The sequence below is a fragment of the Coffea eugenioides genome, unplaced genomic scaffold, assembly GCF_003713205.1.
Source record: "Coffea eugenioides isolate CCC68of unplaced genomic scaffold, Ceug_1.0 ScVebR1_223;HRSCAF=862, whole genome shotgun sequence".
NCBI lineage: Eukaryota > Viridiplantae > Streptophyta > Magnoliopsida > Gentianales > Rubiaceae > Coffea > Coffea eugenioides.
Window position 1 is genome coordinate 23,015 of NW_020862708.1, and position 14,375 is coordinate 37,389.

Genomic DNA, 14,375 nt, shown 5'->3' on the forward strand with positions numbered 1-14,375 from the left:
GGGCGGAACGAGGGGGCGGGAGGCGGGGGACGGAGTGGGGGTCAGGGGGAATTAATAGGCAACGGGGCGGGGGGGTGGGGGAGGGGTCCCCCGCCCCAACCCCGCCCCGTTGCCATTCCTACTTTCTCTTCTTCTTCTATTTTTCTGAGAAGTTTCTGAAGTTTTCTATCTTCTCCACTACGTGTAGTATGGTGCATTGCATCATCATCTTGTTCATATGCTGCATTTTGTTAATGTATTTTTAAACTGTTTTTCTTTAATTTTAACTTCGGCAAATGTAGCATTCTTACCTACCTCCCCAAATAAGCGCTTGCGAGATCATGAGCTCAATGATAACTAAGTACAGGAATCAATTTGGCCATAAGTCTGCATAAAGATTGCAATGCATATAGCATTGTGCGAAATTTGAGAATGACAATCTTCTTTTCACTAGATTGCCTGTTTTTCTTTAGATAACAAAAGGGTCTGATCCCAATTTTGATTTATTTCTAAAGGTTTGCCAATTTTTTAGGAGCATAAAAATAGGATTTAAGAAGCTCATCAACTTTTAGCTGCGTATGTAAGAGAAAAAAAATACTAAACAAATAAAGGGTGACTTATGTCTAGAGGTGTCAAAATGGGTGATTTGGGCGGGTTTGATTTGGTTAAAATAAGTAATTGGTATAAGTAAATCAACCCATTTATACTCATCTAATTAAATGGGTATAAATGGATAAGTCAAAAAATAAATTGGATAACCCAAAGTTATAATCCATTTATTTTAACTTTTTGTAACCTCGTTTAAATTTATTTTTGCAAATTAAGTTATCAATTTATCACATCCTTTGCACCATCATTAGTTTTAAATATTTACTTATAATGCTCAATGAACCTAATTACTAATTTTTTTCCATCCATACTCTATGTTGCAAAATTATATACTATTTAATAAAGGAACAATAAGAATATAAAATTTTGAACTAAACACTATAAAAGTTAACATAAAACTTTAATCCAAAAATTTTGAAAAAGTAGGAAAAGAGGTTACCAAAATGCAAATCCATCCATCATACTACATGAATAACTTGCCACAGAATCCAAAAATATGTAGCTTTCTAGATCCATTTTTCCAAACCAGATAGAGAAAAATAAAAAAATAAAAAAATGCATCAGATTTTCCTTGGTTTATTATACAGGGAAATAACATTGAAAATGGCAGAATATGATACTAGTAACAAAAAATTAAATGGCATTCTCGTCATTTTGCCCTCAATGAAAGCTATCCTCTTTCTTGATTTCTTCCTCGAATAAAACTGGAATGCCTAGAACCCCTGCACCCACTCTCTCCGGAAGTTCAAACTAGTTCCTTTTGTCAGCAACATAACTGATTCTCCACCAATGGGTATTTTTTCATGGTTCAAGGGAACCAAAAACGATACCAACTCCAAACCCGCGACCCAAAAACCCGAACCGGTTAAAACCCAATCCGCTTCTGAAGTTCCAGGCATGAACGGAGCAGTGGAGGTCCGACGGCCCGGCCCACCACCAGCTGATATCACCGTTTTCGAATTCGGTTCCGTTGCCGCTTCTGCCGATAAGGTCACCCTCGCCGGCTTCTGCCCTGTTTCCGACGAGCTCGAACCTTGCCGCTGGGAGATTCTGCCGGCTCAAGGCTCCGACGCCCCTCAATTTCGCGTAGTCTTTTGACGGAAAAAATAATTGGCGAAAAGGAAATTGAGAATTTTCAGCTTAGCTTTTGAGGAAATGGTGAGGAGGATTAAATCCCAATCCTGAGTAGAGTTTCTTCAGTCTCATTTGGGTTTTTATCTATGTTAAAGATACAAAAAAGCTTGTATCTTTTTTTCTCTTTCATTTTTGAAGTTTCTCTGTAATTTAGCTCTGTTTGACACATTGATTAGAATATGATAAAGACCTTTACTGCACTTGGTTTTTCCTTTTTTTTTGGTTAGGTCCAAATTTGGGTACTATTGGCTTGAAAACATGAGAAGGAAGAGGAAAGAAGTTAATTTGTTGTGAATTGTGATAGATTGGTTATTGTGTATATACGGTGATAAATGTACTAGTATGTGTACACGAAAATACATTTCACGCATGAAGGCCTTCTATAGATAGCTGAACATTGTGCTTTCTCTGTCAAATAAGGTTCCAAGCATGCCCTTTTCTTGAAATTTTCCCTGTTATTAACCGGACTTGACAGAGTGGAGAAGCTGTAGATTTGTTGGAGTCCTTTTATCTTGTTTTACAAGGTAAGAACTTGGCTTTTATAGTTTATCTCTGTCTAGTAGTTTATATCTGCTCTGTGTTTGTGTCTGTGATTGCACTGGCAGGGTTGCGAGGGGGATGGAGGATGGGGAGTGTATGTGTTCGTGTATTGTGTATGTAAGTGTATAACTATGTTTATGTCAATAAGGATGAGCTTATATGAATTGGTGTACCATGTAGAGCATTTATCAGGTCATGTTGAAATGTATGTGGGCAGAGAAAGCTTTGAGCCTAAACTCTTCATGCTTTTTAAGTTACTTTTACATTTGCTTGGTTTGTTTGTCAAATAAAATTGAAGCAATTGCATTCATTTTTTACATTTGACTCTATGATTTGGATTCTATATTGTGAGGGAAGGGAGACTTTAGAAGCTTTTGGTTAATATTAAGTACCAAGTAGAAGTTTTCAATGACTGATTTGAAAAGTAGAATGGATGACAACAATGTTTGCCAGATATTAAGAAAAAAAAAGGCATAGAGGGTGTGTAGTTGCCTGTTTATTTGGAAAATTCAGCTATGGAACAACGCATAGAGGGCGTGATTATTACAACATTAAGTTTTCAGATTTTATTTGGTTTGTCAATCATGTTTCCCCCCCTCCCCCCTTCTCTCTTCTTCTTCTTTGGCAAAGTTATGATGGCAAGTGTTTATTGGATTGCTTAATGACGAATGAACCATTGTTGTCACAGAAAAGAAATACAAGGTCAATATTGCTAGGTTTCGCTATATGGTTGAAAGTGATGAAAAGTATGTACTTTCCGCCATAATGAGGAAAAAGTAGTCCATTTTTTTTTAATGATAGTGGGAATGCAGCAGTTTTGCTTGTTGTGGTTAAAGTGGATTAAATAGCATTTGCTCCTAGAAGTTCATAGTTCAAATTTGCTGCAACTGATTGTAGATACTTTAAAATGTTATCATGCTAATAAGTGTAGTATAAGCTATCAATTGTCATCATTTCTCTAGTACATATTCCAAATGTAGTGTCTAGACTTGCACTTAAGTAGTGGTAGCTGGTGCTATCTTCTTGGTGTCATTGTAGTTACATGATGGTTCATGAAGATATGTATTCTCAATATTCAGCTAAACTTGGTTGAAACAGAAAAAAGAATTAAGCATAAAGAGGACACAGTTCAATCCTTATTTGTTAAAGGTAGATGGATCTTTTTGCTTGTAATGTTCTTGGTGGAACCAAAACATTGAAAGGTTTCCATGCTTTGTCTTGGCTCCCAATGAACACTGATGTGTTTGTAATACAACATTCTGGTCAACTTCTGTTCCATGGTTACAAATTGCCTACCTTCAGGAGTATCTTTGATATTATGGCTATCGTTCCTTCAGAAATTCTGCAACCTTGTACATTTGACACTGACAGCAAGTGTGGTGTCTGATGCGGTATATGACCTTAATGGCGAGATTGTTTAATGTGCAACTCAGGTATTCATTCACTGAAAAAATAACCACTCTTGTATTTACAAAGCACAAAATGAGAGGCAATGCTCAGCAATCAAGAAAAAGGCAACTTCTACGTTTCCGCACAATGGAAAAGTTAAATTTTTTAAAGAGAGTAGCGTTCAAAGGATGCTATAACCATCATCTTCGCTCGTTCCAATGAAACACACGATTGCTAGAACAAATGTGAAAAAGGATGAGAGCTCCGTTGCCATTGCCTCCCAGCCAATTACTCCAGCATGCTTTAAGATGATTGGTATTGCTATGCTACCAACAGCTGAAGCCCCGGATAAGAATTTAGTCACATCTGCCCAGCTGTTGCCACATTGTTCATGAAAACCAAATAAGGCCAAAAAATCCATATAAATGAACTTGAATAAAAGCATCTCATCAGAGAAACAGTGCGGAAGGAAAAAAAAAAAAAAAAAAAACCTTACCCACTTTAAGATTCGGAGAAGAGAGATGAAGTATCCGAGCCAGCCAAAAAAATTAAGGGCATAGGTAGAACCACATACATTATTACTGCAAGCAGACAATGCAGTCGTATGATCGTCAGACACTAACGAAAGGCATTGATGTTTGCAGATCAGTGCAGACACTCATCTTTTGAGACAACATGCTTAACTGTTAATCTGGCAGGAGAATTCCAAGATATCAGTGTCATATGAAGAAGGCAATTATCAAGAATAGGTAATCGACATCGTGCCAAATATCCCACATTCTAGTACCTGTTAGCATTGGCCACCAATTGTTGTACAAAGCACATGCCTGCAACAAAAGTCAAAGCGATAATAAGAAGCAATGACCATGAAATAAAGGCCACAAGGCATCTTGCAGCTTCCTTATCATAGAACAAGTAATAGATATAATTATATAACTAACGCTGCAATCGACAGTAAACTTACCAATATCTGCAATACAATCCCCCCTGACTTTATGATATTAATTGGTATTTGATTGAGTTAAAAAAGAAACTTAAATTTTCCCTATGCAGTTAAAAAAGATAGCTGCAAAGATGATATAAATGAGACATTAAATTAATTGACAAAGTGAAGGGCACAGAAATAAGCGACGTCATGATTGAGTGGTACAGCTATTCCAACAAATTTGTAATCCTTAATTGTAAAGAAAATTGATTATTTTTAATTTCCCCCTTACCATTTTCTGCAATTCCGTTTTTTCTTTTTTGCTAAATTTGCATGCTGTTCATAGACCTCTTAAATCAATACAGTTCACATTTCTTTGATATTACAAATACTAATTGGTCAGCAGAAATTAGTTCCATAGAGTAAGGTTTTTATTTCTTCGTTAATGAAATCAATGATGTCCTTCCCCTCGTAAAGAACCTACAGTCTTTTTTTTTTTGTTACTTGTCATCATCTATATTTACATCTACTTCTAGTCCTAATCTAACTTATATTAGGGGAGGTAACCCAACAAGGTCACGGGAAATTGATGAGAACTAAACTACCATCGAACCGTATGGATGCACAGTACCCACATAAATCTTAAGTATAATCACATTAGATGACCACTTTTAATGGGAGGCGAAAGTTAAACATTTAAACTTCCACCCCACACTAAAAGTGGTGGTCAACTCCGTAGTTGGTTTCAAGAACCCACAATCGAACGATGCTCCTTTTTATCTTTATCCGACCGGTTGAAATAAGGTTCCGAAGACATGTGCACAGTCTTCTTAATAGCTTCCATGATTTTATACTGTGGGAGGTAAGGCAGCTTCGTCCGTCCCAACCCCCGTCCCCATCCCCATCCCCGTCCTGCTTTCTTGACAGGCTAATAAAAATATATTATATAATTTTATTATAATTAAATTTTAATAAATAATTATATATTAATATATCACCAAATTATTATTCATTATAATTTTATAATTAAAATTTATAAAAATAATCAAACAAAAATTATTAAATACAATCCAATATAATGAAATAAATACAATTAAAATAGTTAAATTTTTACTTTTGACAGAAATATAATCACTAATTCATTATTTTACTTGTGCTTTTTTTTTTTGGAAAAAAATATTATTATATTAAGTATAATTAGAGATTTAGTATAAATATATTAGTAAATTTAATATAACTAATTAATAATTTCTATTAGTATATATATATTATTAATATAATTGATAATGATATTATATAATACATATAACTAATATTAATATCATTATCATAAGTTTATAATTAATTAAATTAAATATTTTATATATAATTATATGTATATATATATTTATTTTTTAAATGGGTGCCGGGCGGGAGTAGCCTCCTGCGGGTCAAAAGAAAAAAAGGCAATAGAAGGAGGAGCTTATATATGTCATAATGTCAGCAGAAGGGGCAAAACATTTTGCAGTAGTTTTATTTCTTCGTCAAAGAAATCAATAATGTCCAGTCCAACCGCGTTTTAACTTTATTCCTTCTCCTTGTAAAGAAGGACAACAGTTGAACGGTGCTCCTTTGTTATTATCCGACCAAAGGACCCACAGTTGAAAGAAGGTCCTGAAGACATGTGCAAACAGATATGAGTCTTCTTAATAGCTTCCATGATTTTGTATTGTGGCAGGTAAGGCAGCTTCGTCTTTCACAATCAGATGTTTCTTGCTTTATTTTCTTCTAATTGGTTAATTCTTTCTTTTCCTGTTTGACGCAGTTTTTCTTTTTGATAAATACTGCACCGAAGAACATCAGCTTATGAATCTATAACTTCCTCTACCTTCTTCCTTTCAAGATATTACAACTGGACTGTCCTATCCTATAAACCAGAAGCCGCCTTCCCCGATATTCTTAGGTTAAAAAGAAAGACTGAAAATGGCAGCAACTGTTGTCTCTTTTGTTTCAAATCATCTCGCAACCTTACTCCGAGAGGAGGGAAGCCTATTGGGAGGGCTTCGACAAGAGGTCCAACTAATCAAGGATGAGTTGGGGCATATGAAAGCTTTCCTCAAAGTGGCTGAAGCAAAAGAAGAAGATGATCCCAGGCTCCAAGAATGGATCAAGCAAGTGCGCGAAGCTGCTTATGACATTGAAGATGTTCTCGATGAATTTGTACTTCGCTTTGCTGGCTACCGACATCATGGATTCGGTGGCTCTGTTCAGAGAATTCTCAAAGCCATTAAGAGCTTGCGAGCTCGTCATCAGGTTGCCAGTGAAATTCAAAGCATAAAGTCCAGGATCAAAAATATTTCAGGAGGACGTCAGAGATACCAAGTTGAATTTGGCATCGATGACCGTGTCACTGGATCTTCAACCATGAACGACTCATGGCGCTATAGCAGAGATGACGCACTTCTAGTGGAGGAAGCAAAATTGGTTGGCATTGACCAGCCCAAACAACATCTGATTTCTAAGCTTCTCGAGGGGCACGATCACCAACTCAAAGTTGTTTCAGTGGTTGGAATGGGAGGACTCGGGAAAACTACCCTAGTCAAAAAGGTCCATGAAGATCCAGATGTTAGAAAGAATTTCCCAGTTCGTGCCTGGGTAACCGTCTCTCAAACATGCGACTTTCCAAAGCTCCTGAGAGACTTGATTTGGCAGTTACACAAGGACTTGGACAAATCAGTCCCACAATTCATCGAGTCTATATCTACCGCTGAGCTGAAAGAATTTGTCAAAGATTTTCTTCAACAAGCTGGAAGGTATGCAATTGTGTTCGATGACGTATGGGACGTGGAATTTTGGAATGAAATCAAATTTGCACTGCCTGAGGGTAACTACGGCAATCGTGTCATGCTAACAACACGAAATGCCGATGTAGCCTCTGCCTCTTGCACAGAATCTCAGGATTATGTCTACAAAAAGGAGCCACTATCAATTGAGGATTCGTGGACCCTATTTTGTAACAAGATCTTTAAAGGAAATCGTTGCCCCGCCCACCTGATGGATGTTGCAAAAGCTGTATTGGACAAATGTGACGGTTTGCCTTTGGCGATTGTTGCGATCGGTGGGCTCTTGGCTTCGAAGGACGTGAGCAGAATAGATGAATGGGAGATGCTTCAACAGAGTTTTGGGGGTGAATTAGATGGCACCGGTGAGCTAGAGAGAGTTAAAAGGATACTTTCTCTGAGTTACAATTATCTGCCTTCGCATCTCAAACCCTGTTTGTTGTATTTAAGCATTTATCCGGAGGATTATCTAATAAAATGCAAAAGACTGATGCTCTTATGGATTGCTGAAAGATTTGTAAAATGGAGAGAAGGAATGAGTATTGAAGATGTAGCCTGGGCTTATCTCAGAGAACTCATCAGCAGAAGCCTAATTCAAGTAACTGAAATGTTTTATCAAGGATCACCCTGCATATGTCAAATCCATGACCTAATGAGAGAAGTTATTCTCATCAAGGCAAGGGAACAAAACATGGTTACAATTACTACTGGACAACCAATGACGTGGCCATCTGAGAAGGTACGCCGTCTAGTGGTCCATAGTAGTAGTAACAGCAGCATCATCCCACACCACCAACAAAGACAATTTTATTCCTTTGAACACCTTCGATCATTCATCACAGTTAGTTCCACCAACCCATTACTATCCAAAACTTTCCTATCTGAAGTTTTAAGGAGTAGTAAGTTGCTAAAGGTTTTGGAATTGGGAGGGGAAAAGATCGAGGAAACACCAACTGAGATTTTCAACTTGTTGCACCTCACATATCTGTGCCTATATGATACAAAAGTGAAAAGAGTCCCGAAAGCCATTGGAAAGCTTCAACATTTGGAATATCTGAATTTGGGGAACACTGGAGTTAGGGAATTACCCGTGGAAATCCTAAAGCTGCTAAAGCTTCGGAAGCTCATTGTATTCCAACAAGTTGATCTCTCCGATATGGATTATGGATTTCATGGGTTTAAAGGTCCATCAAAATTGGGAGGGCTTCTCGCCCTACAAGTGTTAGACACCATCGATGCAAGTAGTGGGTCTGTAATAGTTAAAGAGATAGGAAAATTGACCCAATTAAGAGAGTTATATATTACACAGTTGAGAAGAGAAGATGGAAAGGAGCTCTGCTCCTCCCTTGTCAACCTCACCAGTCTTCAGGATTTAGGTGTTGATTCAGTTGGAAAAGGTGATGATTATGAGATAATCGATCTAAATCATCATCAACATTCTCTTTCTTCTTCTTCTTCTTGTTCGTTTCTTCAATCTCTTCGTGTGCTAATTATGCGTGGCTGCTTAGAAATGATGCCAGTATGGATAACTCATCTTCAAAACTTGGTAAGAATAGATTTGTACACGAGTGGGTTAAGGCCTGAGGAGGATCCGCTTGAATTCCTCCACCATTTGCCCAATTTGGGTGAAATTACTTTCTGTGGATCTTACCAGGGAGAAAGGTTGTGTTTCAAGGCTGGAGGGTTCCTAAAGATGAAAGGGTTGTGGCTAAGGAGAATGGAAGGATTGAGAAAGATGACAATCGAGGAGGGTGCATGCCCTCATCTCCAAAGACTAATTCTGAAACAGCTTCCATTACTAGAGGACTTACCTTCCGGAATTCAGCACCTGACCCATCTTCAAGAGCTGTGTTTGTATGAGATGAGTTCTCGAATGATGGAAAAGGTGGGGAATCAAAAGGAAGACAGTGAAGATTACAGAAGAATAGCACACATTCCTGAAATTGTCATTGGTTTCTATGCCGATGATGGGGAATGGAGAATCCGCCGGCTATGGGGGAAGGAGAAGAAAACAATTCTTGCCTAGCACTAGTAGCATCCCGTGGCTTTCCTTTCTCTTTGTTTGCTTTCCCTCCCTGTTGTTGACGACACTGCTTTCCATGTTCTTCTGTTTTTCTGAGAAGTTTCTGATGTTTTCTATCTTCTCCACTACGTGTAGTATGTTGCATTGCATCATCATCTTGTCCATATGCTGCATTTTGTTAATGTATTTTTTTAACTGTTTTTCTTTAATTTTAACTTCAGCAAATGCAGCATTCTTACCTACCTCCCCAAATAAGCGCTTGTGAGATCATGAGCTCAATGATGACTAAGTACAGGAATCAATCTGCCCACAAGTCTACATAAAGATTGCAATGCATAACAAAAGGGTCTGATCCCAATTTTGATTTGCCAATTTTTTAGGAGCATAAAAATGGGATTTAAGAAGCTCCTAAACAAATAAAGGGTGATTTACAGCTGATGCAGCTCACCAAAGAGTTGAAGGCCAAAATGCAAAATCCATCCATCATACTACATGAATAACTTGCCACAAAATCATGGTGTTTATTCCTCAATCCAAAAATATACAGGGAAATAACATTGAAAATCTAAATACTCTATATGATGATCTAATAGCTAAATATCCTTCTATTTCTGTCCTAAAATATGATAGCAACAAAAATTAAATGGCATTCTCGTCATTTTGCCCTCAACGAAAGCTATCCTCTTTCGGAAGTTCTAATAACTAGTTCTTTTTGTGAGCAACATAACTGATTCACCACCAATGGGTATTTTTTCATGGTTTAAGGGAACCAAAAACGATACCAACTCCAAACCCGTGACCCAAAAACCTGAACCCGTTAAAACCCAATCCGCTTCTGAAGTTCCCGCCATGAACGGAGCAGTGGAGGTCCGGCGGCCCGGCCCACCACCAGCTGATATCACCGTTTTCGAATTCGGTGCCGCTGCCGCTTCTGCTGATAAGGTCACCCTCGCGGCTTCTGCCCTGTTTCCGACGAGCTCGAACCTTGCCGCTGGGAGATTCTGCCGGCTCAAGGCTCCGACGCCCCTCAATTTCGCGTAGTCTTTTGACAGAAAAATAATTGGCAAAAAAAAAAGGAGAATTTTCAGCTTAGCTTTTGAGGAAATGGTGAGGAGGGGTAAAATCCCAATCCTAAGTAGAGTTTCTTCAGTTCATATGGGTTTTATCTATACTAGAAAAACAAAAGAGCTTGTATCTTTTTTTCTCTTTCATTTTTGAAGTTTGTATGTAATTTACCTCTGTTTGACACTTTGATTCGGATATGACAAGACTTTTACTGCACTTATTTTTTCCTCTTTGTTTTTGGTTGGGTCTAGATATGGGTGGTATTGGATTGAAAACATGGGAAGGAAGAGGAAAAAGGTAATTTTGTTGTAGCAAAATGGGCTTAGAGGTGGCAAAATCGACCGGATGAATAGGATTTGTTTGGGTTGAGATGGGATTGAGTAATATGGATTTCAATCCAACTTTATTTATATATGTTTTGAGATTAATTTGGGCGGGATACCTTTGGAACGGGTACGGATTGATTCCGTCCAATATTCAAATTTATTTTTTGTATTCTTTTTTATTTTTTATATAAATTTAATATTTTTGATTTATTAAATTTCTTTTAGCCTTGTTGTGAATTTATATTTTCGTGAATTCTTTTTTCCCTCAAATTTTCTTTTATTTATTTTCTATGTATATATATTTTTTAATCTTTGATTTCCTATGTTGCTAAATTTTAGTTGAGAAAAAAATAAGTCCTATAAAAACTTAAAGGACTTGTCTTTACGAGTATAAAGAAATGGCGTTTAGAACTATAAGCCATCATAAAACTATCAAAACTAGACAAAGTATTTGCTAATAAGAGTATAAATTAATGACTTTCTTATTACTCCCAATATTCATTTTGATCAGTATTTTACTAGAAAAAGAGTTCAAAACCATTAAGTTCCCATTCTTTCGATATTTTTCAAAAAGTACTCTAAATTGAGATTGGCGACAGAATTTTTATGAAAAAAGAAAAAAATTAAAAAATTGATTTCTAAGGGACAAAAGAGCTCAGGAAACTAGATGGGGGGTTTTTAAGCATAATTACAAGGAAAAATGAAGGACCTAGTTGGAAGAATAAAAGTAATTTATTAGTGTCACTGACAGGTGCCGAACATGTGCAATAATAAATACCTGCTTAAATAAAATATAATTTCTGTAGATAATGATAAGCAGGGTCGAATCCACAGGGACTGGGGATAATTTATTTCTTTTAGAGTCCAGATATGGGGGGTTTTTGAAAATGATAGTAACTAAATTACTTGGAATAAATTAAAATAAAATAAAATAACTGCAACTCAACTAACTAATTATCACAATAAAAATAATAATGGACGAACTCTAGCCAAGAGACAACTTCGGAGATGGTTCACTTAATTCGATCACAGATGCAAGGATTATTCCAGTTACTATCTGATAAATTAGTTATAGTTGTCATACACGCGATAAACAACCAACTCTTCCTCAATTTGTCGATAGCCAAGGTACGACCGTTGACTATTTCTCTAATCAGGAAACAACCCTAGGTACGACCATAGAAGTTTAATTCCCTAATTGCATGAATAATTAAAAGAGCCTAATTCTAACCAATCAACACGCTACAAGGGTCTCTTTAAGTTAGCCTGTCTATCTCCCTGACACAAATCCAATCATGCCAGTTGCCACCAGTTTAGAATAATTAAACAATTACGGATTTAACTACCCTAATTGGCTTCAGGTTATTGAATTAATCTAGAATCCGGGCCCTGGATAATCGAATAATAAAACAACCATATGAACATAAAGCAGAAGATAGACAAATACCAGTGAATAATGGAAATAAATAAAAACTAATTCGATCTCACAAATTTAGTAGAACCAAATCCTTCGTTGTTCTTGACTAGACAAACTTAGCCACGCCTCATGAGAAAATCTTCAAGTAATTTCACTAAGGTCCAGGTAGAGCTGTTAAACGAACCGAGCTGTTCGGTAGCTCGGTTCGTTTCGGCTCGTTCGTGTTCGTGAAAGGCTCGTTCGAAATTTTAAACGAACCGAGTTCGAACGAATTTTTTTGTTCGATTAATAATCGAGCGAATACGAGCATGTTCGCGAGTTTTAACGAACGTTCGCGAACATGCTAAACGAACGTTCGCGAACACGAACATGTTCGCGAGTTTTAACGAACGTTCGCGAACATAGACATAATTATCATTTAACAAATTTAGGGTTAATTTTATGGCTGGACTTTTATATTTGGAGGGCAAATTTCTTTGTTTTATTTGTTGTTTTTATGTTAATGTTAGTTATATAGTTAATGAATAATAGAATTTAGTTACTTAGTGCTTTAATTATTTTTTAGAATTATTAATAATTTGCATGGCATATTTAAGGCATAAAATAATTTGGATTCGAGCATTTCGAACATGTTCGCGAACGGCTCGTTTATGTTAAACGAGTCGAACTCGAACTCGAACTCGAACACGAATTTTACTTAATGAACCGAACACGAACACAGGTTTGGAGTTCGAAAATTAACGAACGAACACGAACGTTGTTCGAACTGCTTAACGAACAGAGCTCAAACATGAGATACTCGGTTCGATTTGGTTCGTTTACAGCTCTAGGTCCAGGCCATCAAAAGAGCCAAGAAAGAAAAAAACTAAACTACCCTCAAAGCTAAGCTAAAACTATCGATTGATAAGAGTTCTTGTACGTTTGTCTCCTTTTTAAAGCCAACAATGACTAAAGCTTCTTATCCCTGTGGTCCCCTGCTGAAATTGAGAATCAAACCAAAAGTGGGGCTCTACCGAATTCCTTGCTTTTAGTTTCCTATTGCCCGTAGGACTCCAATCTCCTAATCAGCAAAGGAAATGCAATCTCTTTGTAGCACCATGTGGGCCCGGTTGTTTGAAATCCCAATTATTTCCAAAATGTCCCTCATTTTTGTAGTTTTCTGTTTCACTTCCTGAAATTGAGTCCAATACCAAATATAAGTAAATATTAATAATTAAAACAATATTTGGCAAGGATAAAGGAAAAAATTAACAATAAAATAACCAACAATTAACACCCTATCAGTCACTAAAAGACATAAACAATTCATTGAGTAAATTTTTGGTGAAATACTTGGGCCCCAATGGATACTCAAGAATTTCCTAAAAATTCCCATCAATTAATGGGAATAAATGGGATTAAGTCCCATTTCAAACTCAACATTAAAATTATTGTCACCTTTAGATAGATTGGTTATTGCGTTGTTGGATCATAGATGCAGATTTTCTTCGGTTTCCTACGACTTGCTGTAGAATTATTATGGAAAATTAAATTAGTGAAAAGGGTGCCCTTGAAGCCCTAATCAGTAAACAGTTTTTTAGGCCGAATGTGAAGGGCATTTGCACTGACATTTGTACAAAATGTACCTGTATGTGTACATGAAAATACATTTCACACATGAAGGCCTTCAATATAGAGCCGAACATTGTGCGTTCTTTGTCATATAAGGTTCCAAGCATGCCCTTTTCTTGAAATTTTCCGTGTTATTACCCGGACTTGACAGATTGGAGAAGGTGTAGATTTGTTGGAGTTCTTTTGATCTTGTTTTACAATTTAAGAACTTGGCCTTTCTTTGCTTGGCTGTCTAGTGGTTTAGATGTGCTTTGTGTTTGTGTCTGTTGTACGCATTTAACGTTGTCTGCAGCGACTGGCTAAGGTTTTGGCGCTTGGATTGGGAGGTCAGCTTTGAAATTGAAATGTTTTTACCATTGGAGGATTGGGCTAGAGGTTTCTTTCTGTAACCCTTTCGAAATAGCTTTGGGCTTAGCCGGAATCTTTCACCATGGCCCAGATTCCGGTGGAGCGGTTGGGGCAGGAACAGTGTGAATAGTTTGGGGCAATGAACAAGGTCATGATGACCCAACCTTCCATGGTGTAGGCAGAAGGAGAA

The 14,375-nt window shown here is 37.0% G+C and overlaps 3 protein-coding genes and 1 pseudogene across 3 annotated transcripts; 3 read left to right on the plus strand and 1 right to left on the minus strand.

Annotated features, from left to right (window-relative positions):
- The first annotated feature begins 1,332 nt into the window (after positions 1–1,332).
- On the plus strand, positions 1,333–2,014 carry LOC113756378. The gene has a single exon (XM_027300065.1). It carries the CDS (start codon positions 1,378–1,380, stop codon positions 1,684–1,686), a length of 309 nt encoding a protein of 102 aa, XP_027155866.1. The 5' UTR covers positions 1,333–1,377; the 3' UTR covers positions 1,687–2,014.
- Positions 2,015–3,795: 1,781 nt separating this feature from the next.
- Positions 3,796–4,637, minus strand: LOC113756379 (vacuolar protein sorting-associated protein 55 homolog). The gene is made up of 4 exons (XM_027300066.1): positions 4,616–4,637; positions 4,439–4,478; positions 4,152–4,232; positions 3,796–4,025 (listed from the first exon to the last, which is right to left on the minus strand). The coding sequence occupies exons 2-4, from the start codon at positions 4,474–4,476 to the stop codon at positions 3,833–3,835; spliced, it is 312 nt and encodes a 103-aa protein (XP_027155867.1). The 5' UTR covers positions 4,477–4,478; positions 4,616–4,637; the 3' UTR covers positions 3,796–3,832.
- Positions 4,638–6,510: 1,873 nt separating this feature from the next.
- On the plus strand, positions 6,511–9,421 carry LOC113756376 (disease resistance protein RPM1-like). The gene has a single exon (XM_027300064.1). The coding sequence runs from the start codon at positions 6,539–6,541 to the stop codon at positions 9,419–9,421; it is 2,883 nt and encodes a 960-aa protein (XP_027155865.1). The 5' UTR covers positions 6,511–6,538.
- A 582-nt stretch (positions 9,422–10,003) lies between these two features.
- Positions 10,004–10,595, plus strand: LOC113756380 (annotated as a pseudogene).
- Positions 10,596–14,375: the final 3,780 nt, after the last annotated feature.